Source organism: Chiloscyllium punctatum, chromosome 2, assembly GCF_047496795.1.
Source record: "Chiloscyllium punctatum isolate Juve2018m chromosome 2, sChiPun1.3, whole genome shotgun sequence".
In the NCBI taxonomy this organism is placed as follows: Eukaryota; Metazoa; Chordata; class Chondrichthyes; order Orectolobiformes; family Hemiscylliidae; genus Chiloscyllium; species Chiloscyllium punctatum.
This window is the reverse complement of record NC_092740.1, coordinates 18,041,668-18,068,787: the sequence shown is the minus strand read 5'-3', so window position 1 is coordinate 18,068,787 and position 27,120 is coordinate 18,041,668. Positions and strand designations below refer to the sequence as shown.

General features: G+C 42.7%; 1 protein-coding gene across 8 annotated transcripts in view; it reads left to right on the top strand.

Moving 5' to 3' along the window:
* The window catches only part of nek1 (NIMA-related kinase 1), a 165,065-nt gene that overhangs the window by 101,163 nt on the left and 36,782 nt on the right, over window positions 1-27,120 (top strand). For 5 of the 8 annotated variants that reach the window (XM_072594483.1, XM_072594523.1, XM_072594501.1 and 2 more), the window contains 10 exons: window positions 5,147-5,242; window positions 7,626-7,799; window positions 9,352-9,420; window positions 11,976-12,219; window positions 14,570-14,722; window positions 14,915-15,151; window positions 21,090-21,204; window positions 22,152-22,249; window positions 23,188-23,405; window positions 24,943-25,094. In XM_072594483.1, the coding sequence (XP_072450584.1) occupies window positions 5,147-5,242; window positions 7,626-7,799; window positions 9,352-9,420; window positions 11,976-12,219; window positions 14,570-14,722; window positions 14,915-15,151; window positions 21,090-21,204; window positions 22,152-22,249; window positions 23,188-23,405; window positions 24,943-25,094 (1,556 nt within the window). The remainder of the gene's footprint in view (window positions 1-5,146; window positions 5,243-7,625; window positions 7,800-9,351; window positions 9,421-11,975; window positions 12,220-14,569; window positions 14,723-14,914; window positions 15,152-21,089; window positions 21,205-22,151; window positions 22,250-23,187; window positions 23,406-24,942; window positions 25,095-27,120) is intronic. The other 3 variants (XM_072594475.1, XM_072594516.1, XM_072594508.1) reach the window with 3 other exon arrangements.

Below are 27,120 nucleotides of genomic sequence, written 5' to 3'. Positions count from 1 at the left end.
TTTAAAAATTTATTATGTTTTTAAGCATTTTCACAGAAGTACAATTGCTCTTTAAAAGATATATGATTAAATAAAAAAAAGTTGAGTCTCAACTTTTAGATCAACAAGGACTAGTTCAGGAGAACTTGAAGAAACTGAACATTTAGCATAGGATTGCATCTGAGAAGAGAAAAGTAAATTAATATACCTATTGGACTCTTCCATTTGAATAGGCTGACTAGATTGCTGGTAGTATTTAAAACTTCTTTTTTGCCATAAATGTTAGTGTACAACTAAATCTATGGAGCCTCAAGATGGTTCTAACGAGGGGGAAACAACTTAGAAATCTTGAGTTGTTCTGAGATGTCGACCATTGCTCAAGTAACTAATTTAATGAGTCAGATTAAAAACTTTAATCAAACGCTAGATTATTTGTAAGTTGTAAAAGTGGTGAGCCTTCATGTAGCTGTGTTCAAAAGCTGGTGAATACCAACTTTCAAGGTTAGGATTCTTTTCAAAATTTGTTTGCCAAAGATACTTAATTCTGATTTAACTTTTGTTTTTCTTGGTATGAGATTCGAAGTGTCAGTGGGGTTGGTTATCATTTTTAAATGTGAGAAAAAAGACATTAATTTAATATGAACAGCAGTATATTGAATACTTTAATTGTATGAAGATGCCTTTTAAACAAAATATTTCAAGATCCGTAAATTGTTTTCTGCATCGGATGGAAAAAAATTGTTGAATTCATTCTGTAAGATTTTCATTATGACATCATTACAGTGGCCCACTTTGAATCTCCTATTTTGTTTCAAAGTTATCTCTCACGACAAATCACATTCTTGTCTGTCCATTGAATTGGTTATTATTGTATTTTTCAATTGTTTTGTTCATGGGATGTGGGTGTTGCCAGCTGGAAGAGCAGTGATTGACTATCCCTAATTGCCCAGGGCAGTTAAGAATCAATCACATAGTTGCAGACCTGGAGTCACAATTAGGCCATACTGAGTAAGAATGGCAGATTTCCCTCCCCAAAGGACATCAGTGAACCACACAGGTTTCTATTGACAGTGGTTGCATGGTGACGGTTATGCTTTCACCATTCGCTGTGGCAGACTTCAAACCAGCATTGCTAGAATGCTCGCCTACCATTCTGGACTATTGGTCCAGTGATATTGCCATGACATTACCAACATATCCAGTTCTGATTAAGTTTTTTGCATCAATAACATCCCATAATTTGATGACAAACTCATACAAAATATCAAGGAGCTTGCATGATTCCATTCTTCTGAAGTTTATTTTCTGTCACCCATCACCATTCTGCATGGTTACAGAACATGTGGAAGTAACAGAGTGAAGAAGGCAAATAAATACAAGAGATTTGAGAATGTGTGTGAATTTTTTTTAAATTGGAGTTGTTTGAGGATATGTTGAATAATCATTAATTCTGCAGTGTGAACATCAAGGGAAAGGACAGTACACTGCACTCTGTCAAAGTTATCAAAATTTGGAATTTTGTTGAACATTGTCAACAAGAAAAGGCTGAAAAATGCAGAAAATCATGAAGCTTATTGTTCTTAGTAGTAAGATGCTTCAGTGAATTCCTGTCTGAGTCTTAATTTTGAGATGGTGTCTCCAGCACTACCTTGTTTCCACCAGAGATTAGATTCTTAATTTCTTTTAGCTCTTCATTCTGCATGGTTGTCAAAGCAATTCAAAATGAACTAATGGAACAAACAAGCATTTAAAAAGCAATATCGCCCAGTACAAGCAACGGCCTAGTGGATAAACTCTGTTGGAAATCATAAAATGGTTACTGATAGAAGAAGGTCATTCGGCTTCTCACGTCTATCCTGGCTTTCTGAAGGATAAATTCACTTGAAGGTATTAGGTTGTGAGCTAGTCAAGCAGGCTGCTTTGTCCTGGATGATGTTGAGGTTTTTGAGTATTGTTGGAACTGCACTCATCCAAGAAAGTGGAGAGTATTCTATCACACTCTTCATGTGCCTTGTGGATAGTGGACTGACTTTGAGGAGTTGTGTGTGAGTTACTCAGTGCAGAATTTCCAGCTGCTGGACTGCTCTTGAAGCTGCAGTATTTATATGGCTGATCAATTTCCATTTCCAGTGAATGGTAAAACGAGGAAGTGCTGGAGAAACTAAGCAGGTCTGGCAGCATCTGCGGAGATAGCAATGGACAAAACCAATCAAACCTGACGTTCTTTGGAATGGTTCCCATCTTGAGTTTGATTCATTGGTGCATGTTTGAAAAGGGCTTTACGAGTTAAGAAGCTGAATGGTTCTGGAGGAACTTTGTGGGCAGCACGGTGGCACAGTGGTTAGCACTGCTGCCTCACAGCACCAGAGATCCGGGTTCAATTCCCGCCTCAGGCGACTCTCTGTGTGGAGTTTGCACGTTCTCCCCGTGTCTGCGTGGGTTTCCTCCGGGTGCTCCGGTTTCCTCCCACACTCCAAAGATGTGCAGGTCAGGTGAATTGGCCATGCTAAATTGCCCGTAGTGTTAGGTAAGGGGTAGATGTAGGGGTATGGGTGGGTTGCACTTTGGCGGGTGCGGTGTGGACTCGTTGGGCCGAAGGGCCTGTTTCCACACTGTAAAGTAATCTAATCTAATCTAATCTAATCTAATCTAAAACCGTGAGTCATTGAGCAGGTGGTCTCCAGCAAGAAAGAATCTAAGCATGACCAACTTGACATCGTGATATTGCCATCATTGAATTCATCACCATCAACATTTTCAGGTTTACCATTGACTAGCTTGGCACCACATCCATGAACACTGACTCACCGATGCTCAGTAGCAGCACTGTGTACTATTGGCACAATGTGCTGCAGAAATTCACCGTAGTTCCTTAGGCAGCACCTTCCAAACCCATGACCACTACCACCTCGAAGGGCAAGGTCAGCAGATAAATGGGAACAAGACTACCTAAAATTCTCCTCCAAACCACTCACCATCTTGATTTGGAAATTTTCACTGTTGGGGCCTAAATCCTGGAACTTCCTCACTGAAAGCATTGCGAGTACAAGTATATCCATGCCAAATGAATTGTAACGGTTTAAGAAGGCAGCTCATCACCACCTTCTCAAGGCCAACTAGGGATGGGTAATAACTAGTGGCCTAGCCAGTGACACCCAAATCTCGTGGGGGGGGGTGGGGGGGGATAAAAAAACAGTCTGATAGCACTGTTGATAACTTTATTTACTTTGCTGATTAAGGATAGACTGATGGGGGTGGTGTTGGGGTAGGGGGGGGATGTGGAGAAGAGGCAAGAGGGAGCCATAATTTGCTGGGTTGGAGTTGTCCTGTTTCTCTTCGTGTGCATGACATACCTGAGCAAGTTTCTACATTGCCAAGGAGATTCCAATTATGTCACTCCACTGGAATAACTTAATGAGGATACATGGCTAACTCTGGAGCCCATGTCTTCAGTGTTATTGCCAGAATGTTGTTGATGCCCATTGCTTTTTTATAATCCTATTACTTTCAGCTATTTCTTGACATCACATAGAGCAAATGGAATTGTCTGAAGTCTGGCATTTGTCATGCAGGAGGCCTCCGGATAGTTTGTGATAGATTGTCTACACGGCATTTCTGTCTGAAGATGCTTGAAAATGCTTCAGCCTTGACTTTTGCACCAATGTGCTGGACTCTTGCATCATTGAGGATGGGGATTTTTTTTTCCTTCTCCCAGTGAGTTTGTTTAATTGTCCACCATTTATGATTGCATTTGGCAGGACTGCAGAGGTTTGATCCATTGACTGTGGATCTTGGTGCACAAGTCCTGTTTTCATACCTTCTTCAGGTTGACCTCTCATCACACATGATATGTGTGGTGCTGCTCCTGGCTTGCCAGCCTGCACGCTTCATGAACCAAAACTAAGCTAGCAGCTTGCTATTACTGGTGGTTGTAGATTTGCCAAATGATTTTGATATATTAAAATCAATTCCATTTAGCATGGTCCTAGTACTACCCATCATAATTGAGGATACTTTCAATGTGAAGATGGGATTTTTTCTCTCTGCGATAGTCCGTTCTACCAATACTATTGTGCTTGGATGCATCTGACACAGATTGGTGAAGAGTTGATACATATTTTTCTCTTTTGTTTACCATCTACTGCTGCCCCAGACTAGCAACTATATCATTTAGGACACAACCAGCTCAATTAGTACTGATTTTGCTGAGCCATTTTTCATGAAGGACATTGAGTTCTTCCACTGGAGTCTGCCCTTGCTGCCTTAATGCATCCTCCAAATGGTGTGAAGTATAAATGATTCATCAGCTCAGGGGCCACAAGAGGAAGTAATCAGGGTCAGGAGTCGATGTTGAGTACTTCCAGGACAACTCCCTGCTGATTAATGAGTGCAGTACCAACTCTCCTGTCACGTTCTGGTGGTTCTGTCTGGTTGATGGGCCTGGCTTCCCTCGATATGGTGTTGGTGTTGTTTGGGATACAGTTATTCTCGCATTGTTGCTGGACTTGTTTGAGATGGCTCTCAATTTTGCCACAAGCCCCCAGATATTAGTAGAGAGGACTTCGCTGGATATTGTTCCCAATGCTTTGCTTGATGCCAGATCCTCTGGCAGGTATCCATTCTTTCAATATAGTCGTTAAAGTAGCTTGCTGGGCCATTTTAAAGAATTAACTTCATTGCTGTGATCTGATGTTGCATTTAAGCCACAACAGGTGAGATGGATGATTTTCCTTCCCTTAAGAAGACCTTAATTTTTTTTTGATTTTGTGATAATCAACTATTGTTTCATGGTCACCATTGGACTCGCTTGTAATTTCAGAAAGAAGCTGAAATTTCAACATCTCTTTATGGTGAGATTTTGACCTGCTCTCCTGAGCGCATAAACTTAAGCCTCTGGATAATTATATTATCAGTTAGAATATTATAATTTCATCACTTCCTCATTCCTCCTTTTTCGGATAATTGTCCAATTTCGTCCCGGTGGATCTTGCCTCCACCAGATTCCCAGGCAAAATGTTATATTTCATTTAGATGCTAGTTCACCAAAATATCTCAGTGCAGTTTTTAATTATGGCCACATAGAATAAACTGTTTGATAGGACAGAATTAAAGATATACTTGCTGAAAATGAATTCTTTCGTAGAATTTCCTTAAACTTTGTTCATAGGCTCAAGCAAATACACGTGCTGCAGTTCTTAAAGAGCAACTTGAGAAAAAGAGAAGAGAGGCTTACGAAAGAGAAAAGAAGGCCTGGGAAGAACATGTAAGAACTTTTTTTCTCATTTGAAGTACTGTCCAATGTAACTTTTATTCTTGCTGAAGGATTTATGCTTTGTACCTACACTGTCTGTTTCAACGTTAAATGATCAAATGTGTTGTATGCTAACATAATTAAAATTATTCATGATCAGAATATTTGGTTATCTGCAATTGGTACATTTATGTAATGCTCTTTTAGATTTTAAGAAAAGAGAGATTTGAGTCCAGGATATGAAGAATAGACGTGAAACTAATTTTGAGCACTTTAAGCATTTATTTACAAAGATACATGTTGGAAGTTTGCATCTCCTGACGTTACAGTCATAGTCTGTTCCCTTATTTTTCCTGTTCCTGTACTATTATTTTGTTGTCCTTCAAGGATCTATTCTTGGTCTCCTTTTTCACAAGTCCATGCTGCTGCTCGATGATATCTTTCGAAGGCACAGCCTTATTTTCATAGTTCACAACATCCAAATTTGCCTCAGTACTACAATCTGTCTGACTGATGCACTGTTGCTAACTTTTTGGAGCTGCTTATCTGGCGTCCAGATTTAAGTACAACTCCTTTGCATTTAGTACAAGATGGCTGAGAGTAAGAAAGTAACAGGGGTAGGAGAATTGAGTATTGTGGGGGTTTACCAAGGGCAGGGGTTCAAGGACATGAATAAAAAGTAAGTCAATGTTGATGAATCAAACATCTGTAATTTGTAGTTTGGTTAGATGCAACACATCGTGGGGAACAGCAATGCAGAGATTTGAAGGCAATGACCAGAGTCTCCTGATTCTCTGGGAGACTAAAATTTGATGATTAGGCAATTTGCTGTGATAACGGTTCATGAGGGTTTAAGGTTCTTTTAAAATTCCGAATGCGGGTGTAGCTGGCTGGGTCAGCTTGCATTGCTTATCCCTAGTTGCCCTTGGAAGGTGGTGGTGGCCTTCTGGTCAGTAACTTTTTGGGAAATTTATCTCCGGCCTCAGGGGACTGTCTGTCTCTCTGTGTGGAGTTTGCACATTCTCCCCATGTCTGCGTGGGTTTCCTCCGGGTGCTCCGGTTTCCTCCCATGGTCCAAAGATGTGCAGGTCAGGTGAATTGGCCATGCTAAATTGTCCATAGTGTTAGGTGCATTGGTTAGAGTGAAATGGGTCTGGGTGGGTTACTCTTTTGGAGGGTCGGTGTGGACTGGTTGGGCCAAAGGGCCTGTTTCCACACTGTAGGGAATCTAATCTAACCTAATCACTGAGGAAGTTTCATGGGGAGCTAAGGTATATTAGGGTTTGAATAGTAGATAGCTAAAAGAAGAGATCAGAGGTGGGCACTGTTACCAAGGTGAAAGGAACGTGGCTTTAATGGAGCTAAACTCAGGAACTTAGGTGCTGATTCTCAGGTTAACCTAACAAGAGACATTGAGTTGAGTTTAAAGAAGCTTTTTTGAGTTATGAGTATGCTCCTTTCAGTTTTTTGTAATGGTAAGTAGAAAGGAATTTTGGCTCATTTTGGATGTGGTATCCGTGAGACAGATGAGTAAAATGTGAAGCTACTGATGCCGGGTCAAGGTAGAATAAATGTGGAAACTGACCCGATGGTTCTGAAAAGAACTAAAATTTCCACCCTAATTTAAATTATGAGATGGATATTGTATGTGGAATGTAATATGGTGACAAATAAGAGCTCTTAATTTTCAGTGGCGAAGCTACTATGGTACATATTAAATATTTTAAATGACCGTTTAAAGTTTGGAAGTAACTGCCAAGGGTTTCTGAACAGAAAAATCAATAACTTGATGTGGGTCAAGAAGAAAATAGTTTTGCTTGGGTTAATTTTTATTTCAGATTATCTTGTGTGAGAGAATCATAGAATCCACACAGTGCAGAAGCAGGCCATTAGGCCCATCGAGTCCACACTGACCGTCTGAAACGCATCTCACCCAGACCCACCCTGCTACCCTGATCCTGTAACTCTGCATTTCCCATGGCTAACCCACCTAGCCTGCATACCCCTGGACAGATTGGGCAATTTAGCATGGCCAGTCCACCTAACCTGCATAGGAGGAAGCCCACATAGACACTGGGAGAATTTGCTAACATCACACAATCAGGGCCTGAGGGTGGAATTGAGCCTGGTGCAGTGAGGCAGCAGTGCGAACCACTGAGCCACCCTGCCGCCACCTCATTAAACAGTTTGTCGTTTTCAAGTCATTGTTGTAGGATCTGAAATGCACTGCTGGGAAGGCTAGGGAATTTAATATTTAGTTTAAGAGGAAACATTTCAGGACAAAGGCAATAAACAAGGAAGTAGAGTTAATTGGGTAGTTCCTTCCTTCAATGAGACCTGTATGTTTGTAATTCTATGACAGTAATACATACACTCTCTCTCAAATTTTGTTCAGCTTGCAGCAAAAGGTTTTAAGCAAGTATTTGCGGCTACTCCTACGGCATCAGCTGCATCATCATCCTCTTCCCCAGGAAGACAAGCATCAGCCCCATCTTCCAAACCCCAGTCACCAGCCAAGTCCAGTACACCTGCTATTTCCATGACTGCTGCACTGAAAGATGTAGGCATTGTAAGTGTGTCTTAACTTTCCTTTTGAAAGGATGTCTTCTTGAAATCTGAAGTGACTGTGACTTGTGTTTTCAGTGGAATTATATATCACACCCATGGCTTTTGTCCCGAAAAAGGTATTTCTATTTGTCAAATGCATTTAACTCCTTGCCTGTGAAAGGGAGTGAGGCACAGTGTTTCAGGCACATAGTTGTAGAAGATTTGGGTGGCACGGTGACTGTGGTTAGCACTGCTGCCTCACAGCACCAGGGACCCGGGTTCAATTCCCGCCTCCAGGCAACTGTCTGTGTGGAGTTTGCACATTCTCCCTGTGTCTGTGTGGATTTCCTCCAAGTGTTCCGGTTTCCTCCCACAGTCCAAAGACATGCAGGGAAGGTGAATTGACCATGCTAAATTGTCCATAGTGTTAGGTGTAGGGGAATGGGTCTGAGTGAGTTGCTTTTCGGAGGGTTGGTGTGGACTTGTTGGCCCGAAGGGCCTGTTTCCACACTTACAGAATCTAATCTAATAGCGAGAAGCTATTTCTGCTGCTGGGAATTTCTAAGTAAGTTTAAAATGAGAGCCAGAACTTTTAAGGAGTCAAGTTATGAGAATCTTGGATACACAAAAAGGATGATAGAAATTCAGAACTCTTCTTAAAGTGGCCGTTCATGTTGTATCAGTTGCTCATGTTAAATTTGTTGTCAGCCAAATGTGGGAATATGGAGTTAAGTTGGAGCAGGCCTGAAAGGTCAAATGAGTTGTTCCACCTATTCCTTATGATCTTATGAATCAAGATCTCATTGAATGGCAGACCAGCCTGTAATGACCTATTCCTGTTTCTATATCTCCAAACAACCATTGCTGTCCATAATACTTCAGAGACTTTTTGATCTTCGGAGCTAAGTGCATTAATTACAGCTAAGCTCCATGGTCCCCTTGCCTGACGTATTTGTGTTTGAACAATAACAAACACCTGGAGGTGAATGTTGATGAACTCTTCCCATGTGAAAACAGAACATTTCAATAATATACAACAAATCTGTCAATATCCTTGATTTTTTAAGTGGAATTTATTTACATATTTAACACAGTATTGTGGGAAAAAAAAGGTGAATCTGATTCGGTGATTTATAGGTGGAAGGGACAGACAGTGCTTGGTTCTAGGTTTGGGATGTTGCACTGCAGTTCTGTTAAAGCAGTCTTGCTCTAAAACAATCCACCTTCTCACTGTTTTCAGTTCCTGGCAGATTTTGTATGTTTTCCACAGCTCTCAAAGTGTCACATCCTATTGGAATGACCTGTAATCTATGATGTAACGCAAAATATAACTGGTTTATTGATTTCCTTCTGGGCTCGACTATATGTGCCTCTCTGGTATCCCATTCCATGCTGGTTAACTCTCTTTTTCCTGCCTTCTCAAGCCTAAGAATTCACTATTGTGAGCAGGGAATAGCGGTGGGCGATAACTTATGACCTTATAAGCAATGCCCACATGTTTTTTAAAAAAAAGAATAAATAAAACTTAGAGGGTCACAAGAATAACACTATTTCACTTTTCTTTCTGGTGTCAGGAAGGAGAAACACAAACCTTGAAGGAAATATCTGAGGAAATGAAAAAGACTGGTGCTTCCATTATTCAGGTGAGTGAATGATTTGATGCATCAAATCTAATTTCTGATTAACGATTAACTTAGTGTCCTAGCAGTTTTTTATATTCCTGGAGCATATGTGTTCCTGTTCATTGGGCACCATTTTTCTTGCTTCCTTTTTTTTTAACTGGAATTTGTATATATATTTAACACAACATTGTGAAACAAACCAGGGAATCTGATGAATTGGGAAGTTTTTTCAAAGAGTGGGCTCAGTGGGAATGAAAGGCCTTTTTTCATATTTTGCTCCTATCAAAGGATGATGTAGAGGTTTGGACCACGGTAATGGGATTGGTTTCTGGTTGCTGTCATGTAGAAATGGCTCAGAATTAACCAATTGAAGAGTACTTGTAATACATCAAAATTACGTCAAATTTAGTGAGATCCTTAGTTGTGAGGAGGATACAAAGAGTCTTCCAGAGGTCTTGGACAGACTAACTAAATGGCTTGAACATACCAGGTGGAAAATAATGTGAATAAGTGTGAAGTTCATCATTTTGGGAGAGTAAAAAAAAATTGGCAGAATATTTTTTAAATTGGAGAGATGCTGGGAAGTGTCGGTGGACTTGTTCATGAGTCACTAAACATCCAGTGTCCAGGTTCACTCGGCAATTAGGAAGACAAATGTTGGCCTTTGTCCCAAAGTGATTTGAGTATAGGAGTAGAACTTGTTGGTACAGTTCTGTGGACCCTTTGTAAGACCTTACCTGGAGTATTGTGTACAATTTTGGTCCCCTTACTGAAAGAGGAATATACTTCTCCATTCATGTAGTGCAATGAATATTCACCAATTTCCTTTCTAGCTTGGTGGGATTATTCTCTGAGGAGGTATTTAGGTGTTTGATTGTTTGTTTATGTATTTCCCTTTAATATTGAAGAATAGTGCTAGGCGCATTAGTCAGAGGGAAATGGGTCTAGGTGGGTTACTCTTCGGAGGGTCGGTGTGGCTGGTTGGGCCAAAGGGCCTGATTCCACACGTTTTAGGGAATTTAATCTAATTGAAATTTACAAAATTTTTACAGGGTGTGTCAGGCTGGAAATAGATCGAGTAGTACCTTTTTGGCTGATGAGTCCAGATCCAGAATATATAATCTTAGGATAAGGGATTTTAAGTTACAGATGAGAAATTCTTTCATTCAAAAGCTGATGAATCTTCGAAGTTATCTGCACAAGTAGGCTGCAGAGGTTCAATCATTAAATGTGTTGAAAGAAAGTGATAGATTTCTGGAGACAAATGAATTAAGGGTAGGAAAATGGTAGTTGGATGATCAGCTAGGACCGAATTGAATGGTGATGTAAACCTGACAGACGAGTAATGTGCTCCTCTTCATGTGTTGCTATCAGGCACACGGGCATAATCAATCAATCTAGAACTCGGAAGAAACCAGTGGCACGTCCAGCATATTTTAAGTGCTTTGTCTCCATAGCTTTCTTGATAACTCCAAGCCATAGGAGAAAGTGAGGACTGCAGATGCTTGGGATCAGAGCTGAAAATGTGTTGCTGGAAAAGCGCAGCAGGTCAGGCAGCATCCAAGGAACAGGAGAATCGACGTTTCGGGCATAAGCCCTTCTTCAGGAATCCTGAAGAAGGGCTTATGCCCGAAACGTCGATTCTCCTGTTCCTTGGATGCTGCCGGACCTGCTGCGCTTTTCCAGCAACACATTTTCAACTCCAAGCCATAGCCTATATTGTGGAACATATTGGTCAGCATTTATTTGGCCTATTGTTCTTTGTCATTCTCGATCACCACACAATGGCCCACATTTTCCAATCAAGGTCAGGAAACCCTATTTTGTATCCTAACCTGACAAAACCATACATATTTAGCTTTGGAGGAGTCCTCTTGTGTGAATTTCCAGGTAAAGATCCTTCCGAACTGTGGCATTTTGGTCCAGGCCAGGAATCCATGCAGCCAGCATCAGTGAGCTGGTGTTGAAACATGTCCCTTTTTTCTGACGCAGCCTGTTTTATCAAGGTTTTAGACCCCATTGGAACTTTGGCAGCCGCTGAGAGAACGTCATTGGGAGAGGGAGTGAAGTGCCAAGGGGGTAAGGTGGATGCAGAGGCCAGGGTGGCAGATTCTTTATCCCTCCCACTTCCCATAGCAAAGTAGTCAAGTAAGGGTGCTGGCAGGTGGGACTAGATTGGGTTGGGATATCTGGTCAGCATGGACGGGTTGGACCAAAGGGTCTGTTTCCATGCTGTACATCTGACTCTAAAACAAAACCCTCAAGTCTGACTAACTCAGAGTTAGGGATTTTCTCAGAGGGTTACTGCTGGGTAACTGCCCATTGGGAAATTTCACCTCATGCGTTGAGGCTTCGCATGGCACAACACTTGTCTTTCAGGGTACATGTGGCCCCCAACCATCTAGAGAGAGAACATCTGGACCATTGTTCTTAGAGTCTTTGATATTTCCCTTTCCTTGATGTTTCCAAATATGGCTATGTTGTTGTGACCTCTGATTAACTGTCGTCAGCTAGAACCTTTTTCCTACAAAGTTCCCACTTTGGACAAAAACTAAATTTTATTGCCTTTCTTCCAGAAGGAGAAGCAAGAAATTTTGCGCAGGCTAAATCAACATTTTAAATCTCAGGAAAACCATGATTCAGCTACAGTATCACACCAGACAAGTGCTGAGCTGTCAAAAACTAATCGGCTTCAACCTGAAGAGCAGCTCGAGAGCGGGCCTCCCTTCGCAGGGGAAAGAAAGAAGTGGGAAGCGGAGCCTCCACCTGTATTTCCTCTCGCACAGCTCACACTTGAAGAATCCTGCTCAGGGACAAAAGGTGAGAATGAAGAAGAGTTCATAGCTTTACTTTCAATGCCAACGATGCACTTTAAAATAAAAGTTAATGCTAAAATTAAGAAATCTACAGGAAGGTGCACAGTGCACACCAAATGAAATGCCACCAGTTAAAGCTAGGTAATTAATATCCTGCTCAACACGGTACCAGGAAGTAATTGTTCTCCCCTTGAACCAATTGGCTTGGTATAGTCAAGAAGGATGAGTGTTGGAGCTCAATGAGTATTGGCTGTAGTCAGGATTTAGGCATTGTGGGTGCTGACAACAGTGAGAGGGCATCTAATCTGTTTTCCAAGTCATGACGGGGTTTGTTCAGATCAATTTGAAGATTGTACTCCCACAAGGGAGAGAATCCAAAATAAATGCAAGGTACTCCCTAACAAATCCAATATGTCAGTCAGGGAGTGACTTTTACCCAGACAGTGTTGAATATATTATACAAGAACACTTGATGATAAATTTAAGGGCAAGAGAATCTGTACATGAAAGAAAAAGAAGGCTTTTACTATTAGGTAATATACGACTGACAGGATCCGCTTGTAAGTTTGCTTGCTGAGCTAGTGGATTTGTTCTCAGACCTCTCGTCACCATGCTAGATAACATCAGTGATGAAGCGTTGATGTTCTGTCCCATTTGCTATTTAACTGTCTCGGTTTGTTGTGGTGGGTGATATAATTTCCAGTTCTGTTTCTGAGAGGTTAGTAAATGGGGTCCAAATCGATATGTTTGTTTAATGCAATTCTAGTTTGAATGTCAGGCCTCTTGGAACTCCTTTTCATGGTTTTGTTTAGCTTGTCCCAAGATGGATGGATTGTCGAACTGATGTTCCTCTTCGTCTGTGTGTTTGGATACCAGTGATAGTTGATCATTTCTTTTGGTGTTCATGTATTCTGGTCTTCCTGTTTAGGTCTGTTGAGCAGGAGTTGGCAGACTGCGCTTATCGGGTGACCTGTTGTTCCTGAATACGTTGTGTACAATGTATTCAGGAATAACTGGGTACCCAATAAATACAGTCTGCCGTTTCCTGCACAACAAACCTAAACAGGAAGACACAACACGCCCATGGATTCTCACCACCCTATCATACTTCAAAGACATCTCAGAGATGAAGACCAGACTACTCAGGCCCCTAGGCATCATGGTAGTCCACAGACCTAACCCCAAACTGAAACAGCTCCTGATGAAGTTAAAGAACCCTGTACCAAAAACCAGCAGAACAAATGCCGTATACAAAATACCCTGCAAGGAGTGCGACAAACATTACATTGGACAGTTGGGCAGGAAATTAGCCACCAGGATACATGAACACCAAAAGACATGACTGGTATCCATCCACACAGCCCAAGAGGGACACCAGTTTGACTGGGACAATACATCCCTCCTGGGCCAGGCTAAACAAAAACACGCACAGGAGTTCCTCGAGACCTGGCATTCAAACCAGAACTCCATTAACAAACATATACATTTGGATTCCATTTACCAACCTCTCAGAAACCGAACTGGAAATGATATCATCCACCAAACAGACGGAGACAGATAAATAGCAAGCGGGACAGAACACCAATGCTTCACTGGAGGCTCACTGATGATGTTACCCAGCATGGCGACGAAATGTCTGAGAACAAATCCACCAGCTCCGTGAGCAAACTTACGACCTGAGCTACAAATCTTCTCCAAAGTCAGGGTGAGAGGATGCTTGTGTGAAGGCGAAATGATTCGTATTTGTATGTAAAACTCCACGAAGTTCGACACTAATTCCCTTTCTCCTTACAACTGTAACACCATGCGAAATCTGGTCGCAATACGACCATCTAATGTGAATATTTCACATGATGCAAGCTATTGATTGTCTAGCTTTCTATTTGTCTAATCTTGGAAATGTTCTGCTACATTTTGTTTTAATTTTTGGCCTTCTGTATTTTCCCCCCCAAATTTACTCCTCATCTTTTCCTGTGGTATTGATTTTCTTGCTGTTAAAGAGCAGGTTCGGCTGGAATTTTGCGACAACTAAGTTACTCTGTACTTGTAGCCCTATGCAGTGAGCAGCCACTAGAGTGAAACAGTTAATCGCAATTGTGTGTGATTACAGGATCAGCTTGTTTCTCTGTCAGGGCTTTAGGAAGTGAGTGTGGAACAACTGTGTTTTAACCATATTCGTTCACTGGTGAGGGTTACAGCAAAAAAGCAGTTGAATGCAGGAATCTGACTGATGACCGGTCAGGTCAAGGGTGCCTTGTACATGTGGAGTTTAATTTCTGTGATGATTTGCCAACTTGATTGCACAAAGATCTAACCTGCTAATGACGTATGCTTTGTCTATTTAAAAATAATAGCTCAGACCTCGGGAGAAGTTATCCAACTGTTCCTTAAAGATGAACCTCGTAAAGTTTGGGAGAAAGAACCTTCTGATACTGTTTTGAAAGCTTTAGGGGAAGCAGAACTGCAACTTCAGACAGGAATGTTGTTGGATGAACCCTCCGTTAAAAGTAAGTAATTAGAAAACTTTGGATTGTGTTTTATTTTTGGGATCAACAGGTGGATGCAGTTATCCTCAGCACCCAAACTCATGGGCTTTGTGCACTGTGAAACAAATCTTTATTAATTGAAATGGGTTTCAGGATGGGAATCGTAGATGTTCATTTTTTTTTTTGCTTTTTCCCCTCTTTGTTTGTACCCAGCAAAAGACTCTCAGGCTGAAACGACTGAAGAGACACTCACACTGGTCATTGATGCTGCCAATGACAGCATGTGTCAAAAAGGTCCCAATGAAACTGTTGAAATTTCAGTAATTGCTCCTGGCCAGGCAGCCTCATCAGAAATTCAAACAGCAGACCAATTAGAGATGGAGGATGCTCAGTCAAGTGAAAAATCTATTTCTGTGTCAAAACCAGTAGAGTTTGATGAGAAGATAGAAGGTAATTTTTAAAAATATTTTGCTTATGTTCCTCATTCTTTGTTAGATGTGACCATGAAATATTTGAAATAACAAACACTGATATGTTCAAGTAGTATAAAGAATAGACTGATGGGATTAGATGGAGTGGTGGTAGGATAAACAGTAGTCTGGACCTGTTGGGACAAAGGTCTGTTCCTATGCTATCCTGTAGCACAGCAATATAGATGCTTTAACTTGGGTAAAATGACATTCATTCATTTTGGAGGGCTTGGAAGTGTTTTAGGATTTGTATGTACAGTGGTCCCCGCTTCCCACGGGGGATATGTCCCAAGACCTACCATGGAAGCCCGAAATGGCAGATAGGAGCAAACCCGTTCATTTTAATGGAAAATTTACCTTCCCGGCAGACCCCTGGTCCCTGGTTCTGGAAGGTTCCCTATCATATGTTCAGGCCACGGTAAACAGTGGAAAAGTACTCCTTGGATATGGGGATTGCCCTGTACTACTTGAATACAGCAAATAAACTCTACTTGTCAATTTGCTATTAAGTAGCTTGCTGATTTGATCACTTGATAGATCTTTGCACCTTAAATTTGTTTCGAAAGAAATTACTGGCCTAGTGCAGCTTGTGATTCTTTTTAATTAGAGTCATGGAGCTGTATGCATGGAAACAAGCCCCTCAATCCAACTCATCCCTACCAACCAGACATCCTAAATTAATCGAGTCTTACTTGACAACACTTGGCCCATATCCCTCTTAAACCCTTAAATTTACATGTCCAGCTGCCTTTTAAACAACCTCCTCTGGCAGCTCATTCCACCCTCTGCATTAAAAAAATTCCCCTTCGGTTCTTTTTATATCTTACCCCTCTCTCCTTAGATCCATGGCCTCCTAGTTTCAGACTCCACTATCCTTGCCTATTCACTGTATCTGTGCCCCTCATGAATTTATAAACTTCTATGAGGTCACCCCTCAGCCTCAAATGCTCCAGGGAAAATAACCCCAGTGTATTCAGCCTCTCCCTATAGCTTAAACCCTCCAACCCTGGCAACATCCTAGTAAATCTTTTCTGAATCCTTTCCAGTTTCACAACATCCTTCCTATAGCAGGGAGACCTGAATTGCATTCAAAATGCCCTAACCAGTTGGTGCCTTCTGTGTTGGCATAAAGAAAGACAGAACTTGGAGTTACAGAGCAACTTTTCACAACCTTGGTGAACTTCCCAATTTATCACCATTTTTTAAAAAATAAATCTGCTGTTCTGTTTTTCACACTGAAGTGGACAACTTTGTATTTATCTGTGACCTACTGCATCTGTCATGTATTTGCCCACTTACCCTTTTCACTTAGCTCACCTTGAAGCCTCTTTATTTTCTGCTTAACAGTTTTTCAGTTCCTCCTCGATTTGCATCATCAACAAACTTGGCAATATTGCATTTGATTCATTTGATATAGCCCAGACACTGATCCCTGTGGCTCCCTACTAGTCACTGTCCTTCACTCCAAAAGAGACAGAGATTTTATTCCTACTCTGTTTCCTGTTTACTTACTAATTCTCAGTCCTTGTCAGTATATTATCCCAAACCCATCTGGATTAATCTTGCACACGAACCTTCTTCAAAGCCTGTCAAAAGCTTTCTGAAAATCTAAATACACCAGATAGTCCGCTGGTTCTCCCAGATTACATCTCAAAACCCCAATAGGTTTTTCAAATGTGATTTCCCTTTCATCACCTGTTGACTTTGTCTAACCCTATTGATAGTTACCAAGTCTCCCGTTCTTGCACCCTTTATAATCAATTGTCACATTTTCACTACTATTGGTGTTCGGGTCATTTGCTTTGTAATTTTTGTTTTATTTCCCTCCCTCTCTCCTTGCTTAAATTGTGGCATTACATTTGCCATCATTAGGAAGCTCTCTAAATGAGGCTGAATGTACTGATAAAGGTTCTTGGCAACTGAGTATTTTAATTGACCACTCCAGTATGCTGAGGATTTACAGAAAATTAGATTAGATTACTTAGTGTGGAAACAGGCCCTTCAGCCCAACAAGTCCACACTGACCCTCCGAAGAGCAACCCACCCAGACCCATTCCCTTACATTTACCCCTTTACCTAACACTACAGGCAATTTAGCACAGCCAATTCACCTAACCTGCACACTTTTTGGACTGTGGGAGGAAACCGGAGCACCCGGAGGAAACCCACGCAGACACTGGGAGAATGTGCAAACTCCATACAGACAGTTGCCGGAGGCGGGAATTGAACCTGGGTCTCTGGCGCTGTGAGGCAGCAGTGCTAACTACTGTGCCACCATACCACCATTGTCTTGCTTATGGCCAAAAAAATCCTTGCTTAATGTGTAGCAAGCATTGGATTCAGGTGTTGCACTGGGTATGGCATAGTATTTGATGGTGTTAAAACCTGTGGTTACTTGTTGGTTTTAACTTTGGCTGGCACACCAAACAAATGACTCCATGTCTTGTGCAAGACCTTTTGAGTATGGAAAAAAATAATTCTTGCGTGTCTTTGCTCAACCAAAGAATCCTTTTTCTAAACCAACTATTCCTGATATATTGGAAAACACATCAATATTAAAACTTCATAAGAAAGGATGCATTGAAATTTGTAATGTTTGTAATTTTTATTAATGACTTAGATGAGGGAGTCAAAGGGTGGGTCAGTAAATTTGCAGATGATACGAAGATAGGTGGAGTTGTGGACAGTGAGGAGGGCTGTTGTCGGCTGCAGAGGGACTTAGATATGATGCAGAGCTGGGCTGAGGAGTGGCAGATGGAGTTCAACCCTGCCAAGTGTGAGGTTGTCCATTTTGGAAGAACAAATAAGAATGCGGAATACAGGGTTAATGGTAGGGTTCTTGGTCAGGTGGAGGAACAGAGGGATCTTGGGGTCTATGTACATAGATCTTTGAAGGTTGCCACTCAGGTGGATAGAGTTTGTAAGAAGGCCTATGGAGTATTATCGTTCATTAGCAGAGGGATTGAATTCAAGAGTCGTGAAGTGATGTTGCAGCTGTACAGGACTTTGGTTCGGCCACATTTGGAGTACTGTGTGCAGTTCTGGTCGCCTCACTTTAGGAAAGATGTGGAAGCTTTGGAGAGGGTGCAGAGAAGATTTACCATGATGTTGCCTGGAATGGAGAGTAGGTCGTACGAGGATAGGTTGAGAGTTCTCGGCCTTTTCTCGTTGGAACGGCGAAAGATGAGTGGTGACTTGATAGAGGTTTATAAGATGATCAGAGGAATAGATAGAGTAGACAGTCAGAAACTTTTTCCCCGGGTACAACAGAGTGTTACAAGGGGACATAAATTTAAGGTGAAGGGTGGAAGGTATAGGGGAGATGTCAGGGGTGGGTTCTTTACCCAGAGAGTGGTGGGGGCATGGAATGCGCTGCCCGTGGGAGTGGTAGAGTCAGAATCATTGGCGACCTTTAAGTGGCATTTGGATAGGTACATGGATGGGTGCTTAATCTAGGTTAGAAGTTCGGCACAACATCGTGGGCCGAAGGGCCTGTTCTGTGCTGTATTGTTCTATGTTCTATGAAACCTGAGACATTCTAAGTCTAGAACAGTCATCTCCTGATGCACTGTAAATGAGTACGTAGTTCTTGCCGCATTTCTTGCAAGCAAGTTACTAGATACAGTCACGACCTATTATCAGTTGAAATGCAGAGAGTAGATGATGGTAGTTATATGTACATGGGACATATACAGGGGAACCTCAATTATCCGAACGAGACAGGCAGGCACTATTTCGTTCAGATAATCAATATTTCGGTTAAACGCCTTTCCTCTGAGGCTCAGAGTATTTAAAGTCTGCTTCCAGTTCAGGAGACTGCAGCAGCACACAGGTGCGTAAGACCCAGCCTGCAATACCACTGCCTACCGCCCCTGGCCAATACCGCTCCCTGACACCACCCTCCATCACTGTCCAGTACTGCCCCCCCCACCCCCACCCCCATCCCCATCCCTGTCCAGCACTGCCCCCCAGCACCCCCACCCCCGTCCCTGTCCAACATTGCCCCCTGCACCCCTCATCCCTGTCCAGCACTGTCCCCCCACCACTGACCCTGTCCAACACTGTCCCTCAGCACCCCCATCCCCATCCCCATCCAGCACTACCCCCCCCCCCCACCGTCCAGCACTGCCCCTCTGCACCCGTCCAGCACTCCCCCCAGCACCCCTATCCCCCATTCCCCCATCCCCCATCCCCATCCAGCACTGTTCCCCGCACCTGCCCACCCCCACATTCCCGTCCAGCACTGTTCCCCGCACCCGCCCACCCCCACATTCCCGTCCAGCACTGTTCCCCGCACCTGCCCACCCCCACATTCCCGTCCAGCACTGTTCCCCGCACCTGCCCACCCCCACATTCCCGTCCAGCACTGTTCCCCCCATACCCGTCCAGCACTGCCCCCCGCACCCTCACCCTCACCCACCCACCCCATCCCCATCCCCCATACCTGTCCAGCACTGCCCCCCGCACCCTCACCCTCACCCACCCACCCCATCCCCATCCCCCATACCTGTCCAGCACTGCCCCCCGCACCCTCACCCTCACCCACCCACCCCATCCCCATCCCCCATACCTGTCCAGCACTGCCCCCCGCACCCTCACCCTCACCCACCCACCCCATCCCCATCCCCCATACCCGTCCAGCACTGCCCCCCGCACCCTCACCCTCACCCTCACCTTCACCCACCCACCCCCATCCCTGTTCAGCACTGACCCTGCCCCGTCCAGCACTGCCCCCTGCACCCTCACCCTCACCCACCCACCCCATCCCCATCCCCCATACCCGTCCAGCACTGCCACCCTCACCCTCACCCTCACCCTCACCCTCACCCTCACCCACCCACCCCCATCCCTGTTCAGCACTGACCCTGCCCGGTCCAGCACTGCCCCTGCACCCTCACTCTCCCACCCACCCCCATCCCTGTCCAACGCTGCCCCCATTACGGCCCCCCCCCCCCCCCCCGCCCCCAACCCAGTCCAGCTCCACCTCACACCCGCACCCCCATCCACACCCAACACCGGCCACTCCCCCTCTCTGGGGCAGCCGGACTGGACACCAACAAGACTGCTGCTGCTTCCTTTGTGTGGTCAGTCTCCAAATAAAATGTGTGCGTGCGCACACAGCCACAGTCACCACTTTTTACTGCACCTTTTTGAAAGGTTCCACGTTTGCCCTTTACAGGACAATGTTGGACAGATTATCTGGGGAAGCCGGGTGGGTTTTAAGGTACACCCCTCTGTAGAACTCCAGGGAAAGTGTGGGGAGAGAGAGAGAGGGGTGGGATGTCAGTGACATTGCTTGTTTATTCACTATTAACAAAAGATGCGATGTTGGAAACATGTCTTTGATGTAAATTTCCTATCGGGACCTCGAGATCTCCTTTGGATAATCCGATTTTCGGATAATTGGTATTCAGATAATTGAGATTCCTCTGTATATCTGAATGCAACAGTGTGGTGTTTGAACACTATTTTTGAACTTTTTGCCTTTCATCTCTCATCAGTATATCTGGTAACTGTAGTCTGACCTTTATATAAATGGTTACAAGGTTTTGTCAAAGCTGGGGAAATGCAAGTTTGTTTGCCACACTTAAATTTTTGACTGAATTGTGATGCTGCATTGACATTTGTTAGAAGATCAAACTAAGGCAGTCTTGCGTGTTTATTATTTCTGGAATATATTTGACATGCTATACATATTTAATTTTATGACTATTAAACAATTTCCAAATATATTAGGGAGCCCTAAAAGTGTGTGTGTGTGTGTGTGAATGAGTGTCACAATTGGGTAATCACTTTTTATTGGTGTGTGAGGAGATAGCATTGATAAAGCCATGAGCTTGTCTTTTCCCAAAGAGCACTTTATGAAACAATTCAGACTTTAGTTATTAGTTCACCAAACGTTTCTGTGTTCCCTTCAGAGCCAGAGGACTTGGAAACTGAGGCACTAGAAGAAGGAGAACATATAAGTAAAGATAAAATGCCTGTGGCCCCCATTACATTTGGTGCCTGGGAAAAAGAAAGTGATACGAAAAGGTGAATGGACTGAACTGGCTTTCTATTGGGTATTGTTGTAAATGTTTTAATTGTGCCATTGTTGCCTTAATTTACATGTTCAGTGTAGTACTGTGAAAATACACAGATTTGTATTTATTTAGTTATTTCGTAACCCAAATATGCCCCAAGACACTCTGCAGCCAATTAAGTAATTTTGGAAGTATAGTCACTTGTAATATCGGTGTGTCGGATCAAGGCTTGCATACTGTGGACAATTTGTGCATTTCTTAATCCATCATGGAAGGGATCCTGTCTGCTGAAAGATTTTACTGTTCTGAAAACTTCTTTCATCAGTTGTTAAACTTTCCAAGTAAAAAGCAAATAGAAATCTGCTTTAAATCTTGGCCTATCCGGCCACATACTGAAAGTAGTTATTACTCGAGGTGAAACTCAGTTCTTGATAATAAAGATACTGTTGCCAGTGATCCCTTTTACAGTACATTGGTACATGCAGATCTGGCACTGAATCAAGTATATTTTCTGAGGAAGTATTGTCCTGTAAATTCTGTAACTGTCAAAATGCATACAAAAATTAATTTGTGCTGCTGCATGTTTCAAAACAATTTAGTTTGCTAGAGACAGCATCTTAATCATGAGTTAAAAATCACACAGCACCAGGTTTTAGTCCAACAGGTTTACTTGGAAGCACTTGCTTTTGGAGCGCTGCACCTTCTGATGAAAGCTAGTGCTTCTCAATAAACCTGATTGACTATGACTATAGCCTGGTGTTGTGTGATTTTTTTTTTAACTCTGTCCACCCAGTTCAACACCAACTCCACCAGATCATAATTGAGACTTTGTAGTGATTTTGCAAGTGAGGACTCTGTGTTTCTTAGGTTTGTCTTTGTGTTTTGTCTTGTATGTTTGTTGATATTGCACATGAGCACATTTTGCAGACTGAGTCTTGTTTTATTGTGTTTACCCAGATCACTAGATGGTGCTGTTGCTCAGGCAGAAAAGACAGAGGAGGATGTGCTCAAAACCAACAAATACAGTGAAATGCCAGACGGCAAAGTGGATGCTGGTCAGTGCCAAGTGTTTTTATTTTAACTTAATCAATTTCCTTTATCTCCTAAAAATGGAGAAACTTCCATTTTCAATATGTTACCCAATGGAAATGGTTTTCTGCCTTCAACTCCAGAGTCCTTTTTTATTGTTATTTCGAGCAATGAGGCAGAAATTGGACTCAAAGTAAAATTTGTTTTGTTTTAACATGGCTAAATATCCTGAGTAGTCTTTTACTTTTTGGATTCTCATAGTCAGAGTTATGGAGATGTACAGCATGGAAACAGACCCTTCGATCCACCCTGTCCATACTGACCAGATATCCCAACCCAATCTAGTCCCACCTGCCAGCACCCGGCCCATATCCCTCCAAACCCTTCCTATTCATATACCCATCCAAATGCCTCTTAAATGTTGCAATTGCACCAGCCTCCACCACTTCCTCTGGCAGCTCATTCCATACACGTACCACCCTCTGTGTGAAAAAGTTGCCCCTTGGGTCTCTTTTATATCTTTCCCCTCTCACCCTAAATCTATGCCCTCTAGTTCTGGACTCCCTCAACCCAGGGAAAAGACTTTGACTATTTACCCTATCCATGCCCCTCATAATTTTGTAAACCTCTGTAAGGTCACCCCTCAGCCTCTGACACCCCAGGGAAAACAACCCAGCCTGTTCAGCCTTTCCCAATTGTTCAAATCGTCCAACCCTGGCAACATCCTTGTAAATCTTATCGGAACCCTTTCTGTTGTGTTATTTATGCAACGCTTTGTCAAATCAGCGCTGTCTTGTATACAATTACTTTTCAGTTCAGGATCAGATTCTGCCATGGGAATGAAAATATATAAATGACCAAAACCATAAGTGACATGCCTGAATAGTTAATTTCATTTTTACTAAAAACACATATATTTTAATCCACAGCAAACTGTACTTAAACCATTTTCTTTATCAAATAGAATGTTGCAGGAGTGAAATCCGAGAAAGTGAACCTCTTTTCCAGAAGATGCCATGCCCACAGGACAGAGCAGCAGCTATGTTGTCAAGGGAATCCTCACAGGAAGAGTCACCAGGCCCCAGGCCATTGTTTTGGTCATTATCACCAGCAAATTTCAAAGACAAACATTCTCTCTTAATTGGGCTGTCAACTGGATTGTTTGATGCAAACAACCCAAAGGTATGCAAGCACTTTGTTGTGTTCACAGTACCCAACGCAGAGGTAGTGATCAAGTCCTTCAGGGAATCAGTAGATGCAGGAATACTGCTAAAAGCCAGTTTTTGTTGCCCATCCCAAAATGCCTTTGAACGGAGTGGCTTAATAGGACATTTCAGAGGGTAATTAAGAGGCAGATATGTTGCTGCAACTCTGAAGTCACATATCAGCCAGATCAGGTCAGACTGGCAGATGTGAAAGACATTAGTGAACCAGATACAATGATGTTTCCTGTGACTTCCCAGATTTTACACTAACTTGAGTTAAATTTCAACTGTGAATCTGCACCTTGAGCGAACTAGCATGGATGGCTGGATTGTTCTTCCGAGGAGGCTATTGTTTTGCTCTCTTAGTTATGTTTCAAAAGAAAAGACGCTGTTTGGTTAGAAGAAGCCAAAATAGTTTTGAGAGAAGTTATGAACTTTGTTGATGTGGGAAATTCTTGTGGATGTGATATTTTCCATTTCTGCACAGCTTTTGGTATTGTGTCACACAAAAGCAACAGATGCACAAGGTGAGAAGGTATGTGGTATGAGTCAGGCACACAAGGTGGGTTCAAGACTGAAAAAAACAGGAAAGCATAGGGTTCACATAATTGGTTACTGCAGAGATCGGTGACAGACTGTAACTGGCTCTGTTTTCATGGCTCTGAGTCCGAAAATAAGATCTGAATTGACAAATGACACCAAATTGGAAACTGGAGAATACCAGTATCAAAGACGTGAACGTAGCGTGAATGTGATCAGTGATTTAGCTCTCTAGTTTTGGTAATGTCTTTTCAGAGTAGGTAACAAACCAGGGACCCTTGAGCAATGTCAGTTGCTTTTGCTCATGGTGATCAGTGTCCACATATGTTATTCAGTGGTTAGGCACTGGCAGACTGAAGGGAAGCCTGCTGAAAAGCTACAAACATTGAATCCCTGCAGCCTTTGTCTTGCAGCTCTGTGTGAACATCATTCTCTGTTTCTGAGGTGTAATGCACCACAAAGACCACAAGGTGTCTGAGCAGAAATCAGCCATTCAGTCCCAAAAGTCCGTTCAGCCATTCATTGAGATCATGGATGATCTGACAATTGTCAATTCCACTTTTCTGTCTTTTCCCTAGAATCCTTGATTCCTTACTGATTAAAAATCTGTCTGTCTCAGCTTTGAATATACTTAATGACCCAGCCTTGACACCCCTGAGCTACGAAGAATTCCACTGATTCATTATCCTCAGAAGAAATTCCTGTAGATTTCAGTCTTAAAGAGTGATTCCTTACTCTGAGATAATGCTGTCCCACAAGGGGAAACAGCCTCTCTGCGTCTACCCTGTCAAGTCCATGAAGAATCTTGTATCTTTCACTAAGGTCACAATTTCATTCTTTGATTTTCCAATGTACTCAACCTCTCCTCATTAGACAGTCTCTCTGTACTTGGTATCAGCTTAGTGAACCCTCTCTCGACTGCCTTCAATGCCACTGTTTTTCCTTTGTTTTTAGTGTAGATTCTCTCTTTGCAGATGCTAAGGACCTGTTCACTCCCTGACCTCAACAAAATGTTTAAGACTTATGTTGATGATCTTAATGCATCTGATGCTCCTGAGGATAATCTTGAACTAGATGAAATAGAAGATGAGCCCAACAAGGATGAGTACCACTCTGATTCAGACACGTATGTTTGCAATTATTTCAATTCTTGTTTTCCGTGCATTCTAGACAATTTCTTTATTGAATACGTTTAATGGAGTTTTTGAGGGAAGGTCCCACACCTTTAATAATTAATGTAAGTCTAACAAACAATGCCAATCGCTTTCTTAGTTTTTGAGATGCTTGGATACCAAAATACCATCCCATCTCCTGTCACACCAGAGATCCAAAACGTTTGACCATTACTACACAACCATCAAAGATGCCCCCTGTTCCATTTCCCCTGTCCATATTTTGGAAAATCAGATCACTGAACTCTGCTGCTGCTTCCAGCTTACAAGCAGAAATTGATGCATGAGGACCCTGTACAGAAAGTAATGCAGTATTGGTCTCAGGTAACAAAAGGGCTTCTATGGGACTGCTCAGAGTCAGTGGACTAGTCCATAGTCCAACCTCAATGAAAATGCCATCACTGTCACAGACTGTATTAGTAAATACGTGCCAAAGGAGGTAATCTTTAGTGTTCTCCATCCTGAAACCATGGATGAACCAGGAGATCCACTTTCTATTGAAGTCTAGGTTTAAGGCATTCAAGTCCGGATATCTGGTATGCACAGGAAATCCAGGTACGACCTTCACAAGGCTATCAAAGATCCTAAGAGGCAATGCTAACCTAAGCCTGAGGTCCAGACCAACCACATGGCCACCTGTTGTTAGTGGCAAGGATTACATTACATCATTGGCTATAAAGCAAATTCAAGCAGAATTGAGGGCAACAGTCCATCCCTACCCAACAACAAGCTCAATGCATTCCAAGCACACTTTGAACAGAAGGTCAGTGAAACAATGCCACCTGTCCCAACAGTCTCTGATTCACCTGTACCCACAGTCACTGTTGCAGGCGTTAGATTGGCCTTCTTGATAGTGGACCATGAAAAATGACTGGCCAAGATGGAGTCCCCAGCTGTGCACTCATACTCCTGCTAGATGGTCAGAGCAGGATCTTCGCAGACATCTTTAACCTCTTCCTGTTACAATCCAAAGTCCCCCATATGCTTCAAGAAGAGCATCATTATTCCAAATCCAAAGAAAAATAATGCAAGGTACTCCAATGACGATTATTTGGTGGCTCTGACCTCCATAATTATGAAATGCTTCAAGCATATTTAAGTCAGGTTCATACTTATTGACTACAGTTCCACCTTCAACAACATATTTCCAAACAAACTCATCTCTCTTTGAATTCCGAGATCTAGGATCTGGTTCCCCATCTATAATTGGATCCTCAGTTCCTAACCGATAGACCACAATCAGTAAGAATAGGCGGCAACACCTTCTCCAGCATAATCCTCAACACGTTGTCCATGGGGCCACGTACTCTGCCTCCTAGTGTATTCCTTCTACACTCACGACTCTATGGCCAAATTCTGCCCCAACTGTGTGCTGATGACATCACCATTATAGGTTGAATTTCAAACAACACAACATAAGGGAAAGAGATTGAGTGTTTAGCGCATGGTGTAAAAACAAAAATCTGTCCATTGATGTAGGCAAAACAAAGGAGCTGATCATTGGCTTCAGAAAGTGAGGTGGAGGGCAGCTTCTGACTGCAACGATGGTGCTGAGGTGGAGATGGTCAAAAGCATCAAGTTACTGGGAGTGACAATCACCAACAATCTGTCCTGCTCCACGCAATGGTCAAGAAAGCATAACAATCTCTGTACTTCCCTCCAGGAGGCTAAGGAAATTTAGCATAGCTACAAGGACTTGTACTAATTTTTATAGATGCACTATGGAAAGCATCCTATCTGGATGCGTCACAGCGTGGTATGACCACAAGAAACTACAGTGAGTTGTGAACACAACCCAGTCCATCACACAAACCAGGCTCCTATCTGCTAACTCCATCGATATTTCCTGCTGCCTCAGGAAAGCAACCTACAAAGTCAAAGACCCTCCGACCCTGGTTATAGTCTCTCCCACCCTCTTCCTTTTGGGCAGAAGATGTAAATGCTTTTCAATACACATACAAACAGATTCAAGAACAGCTT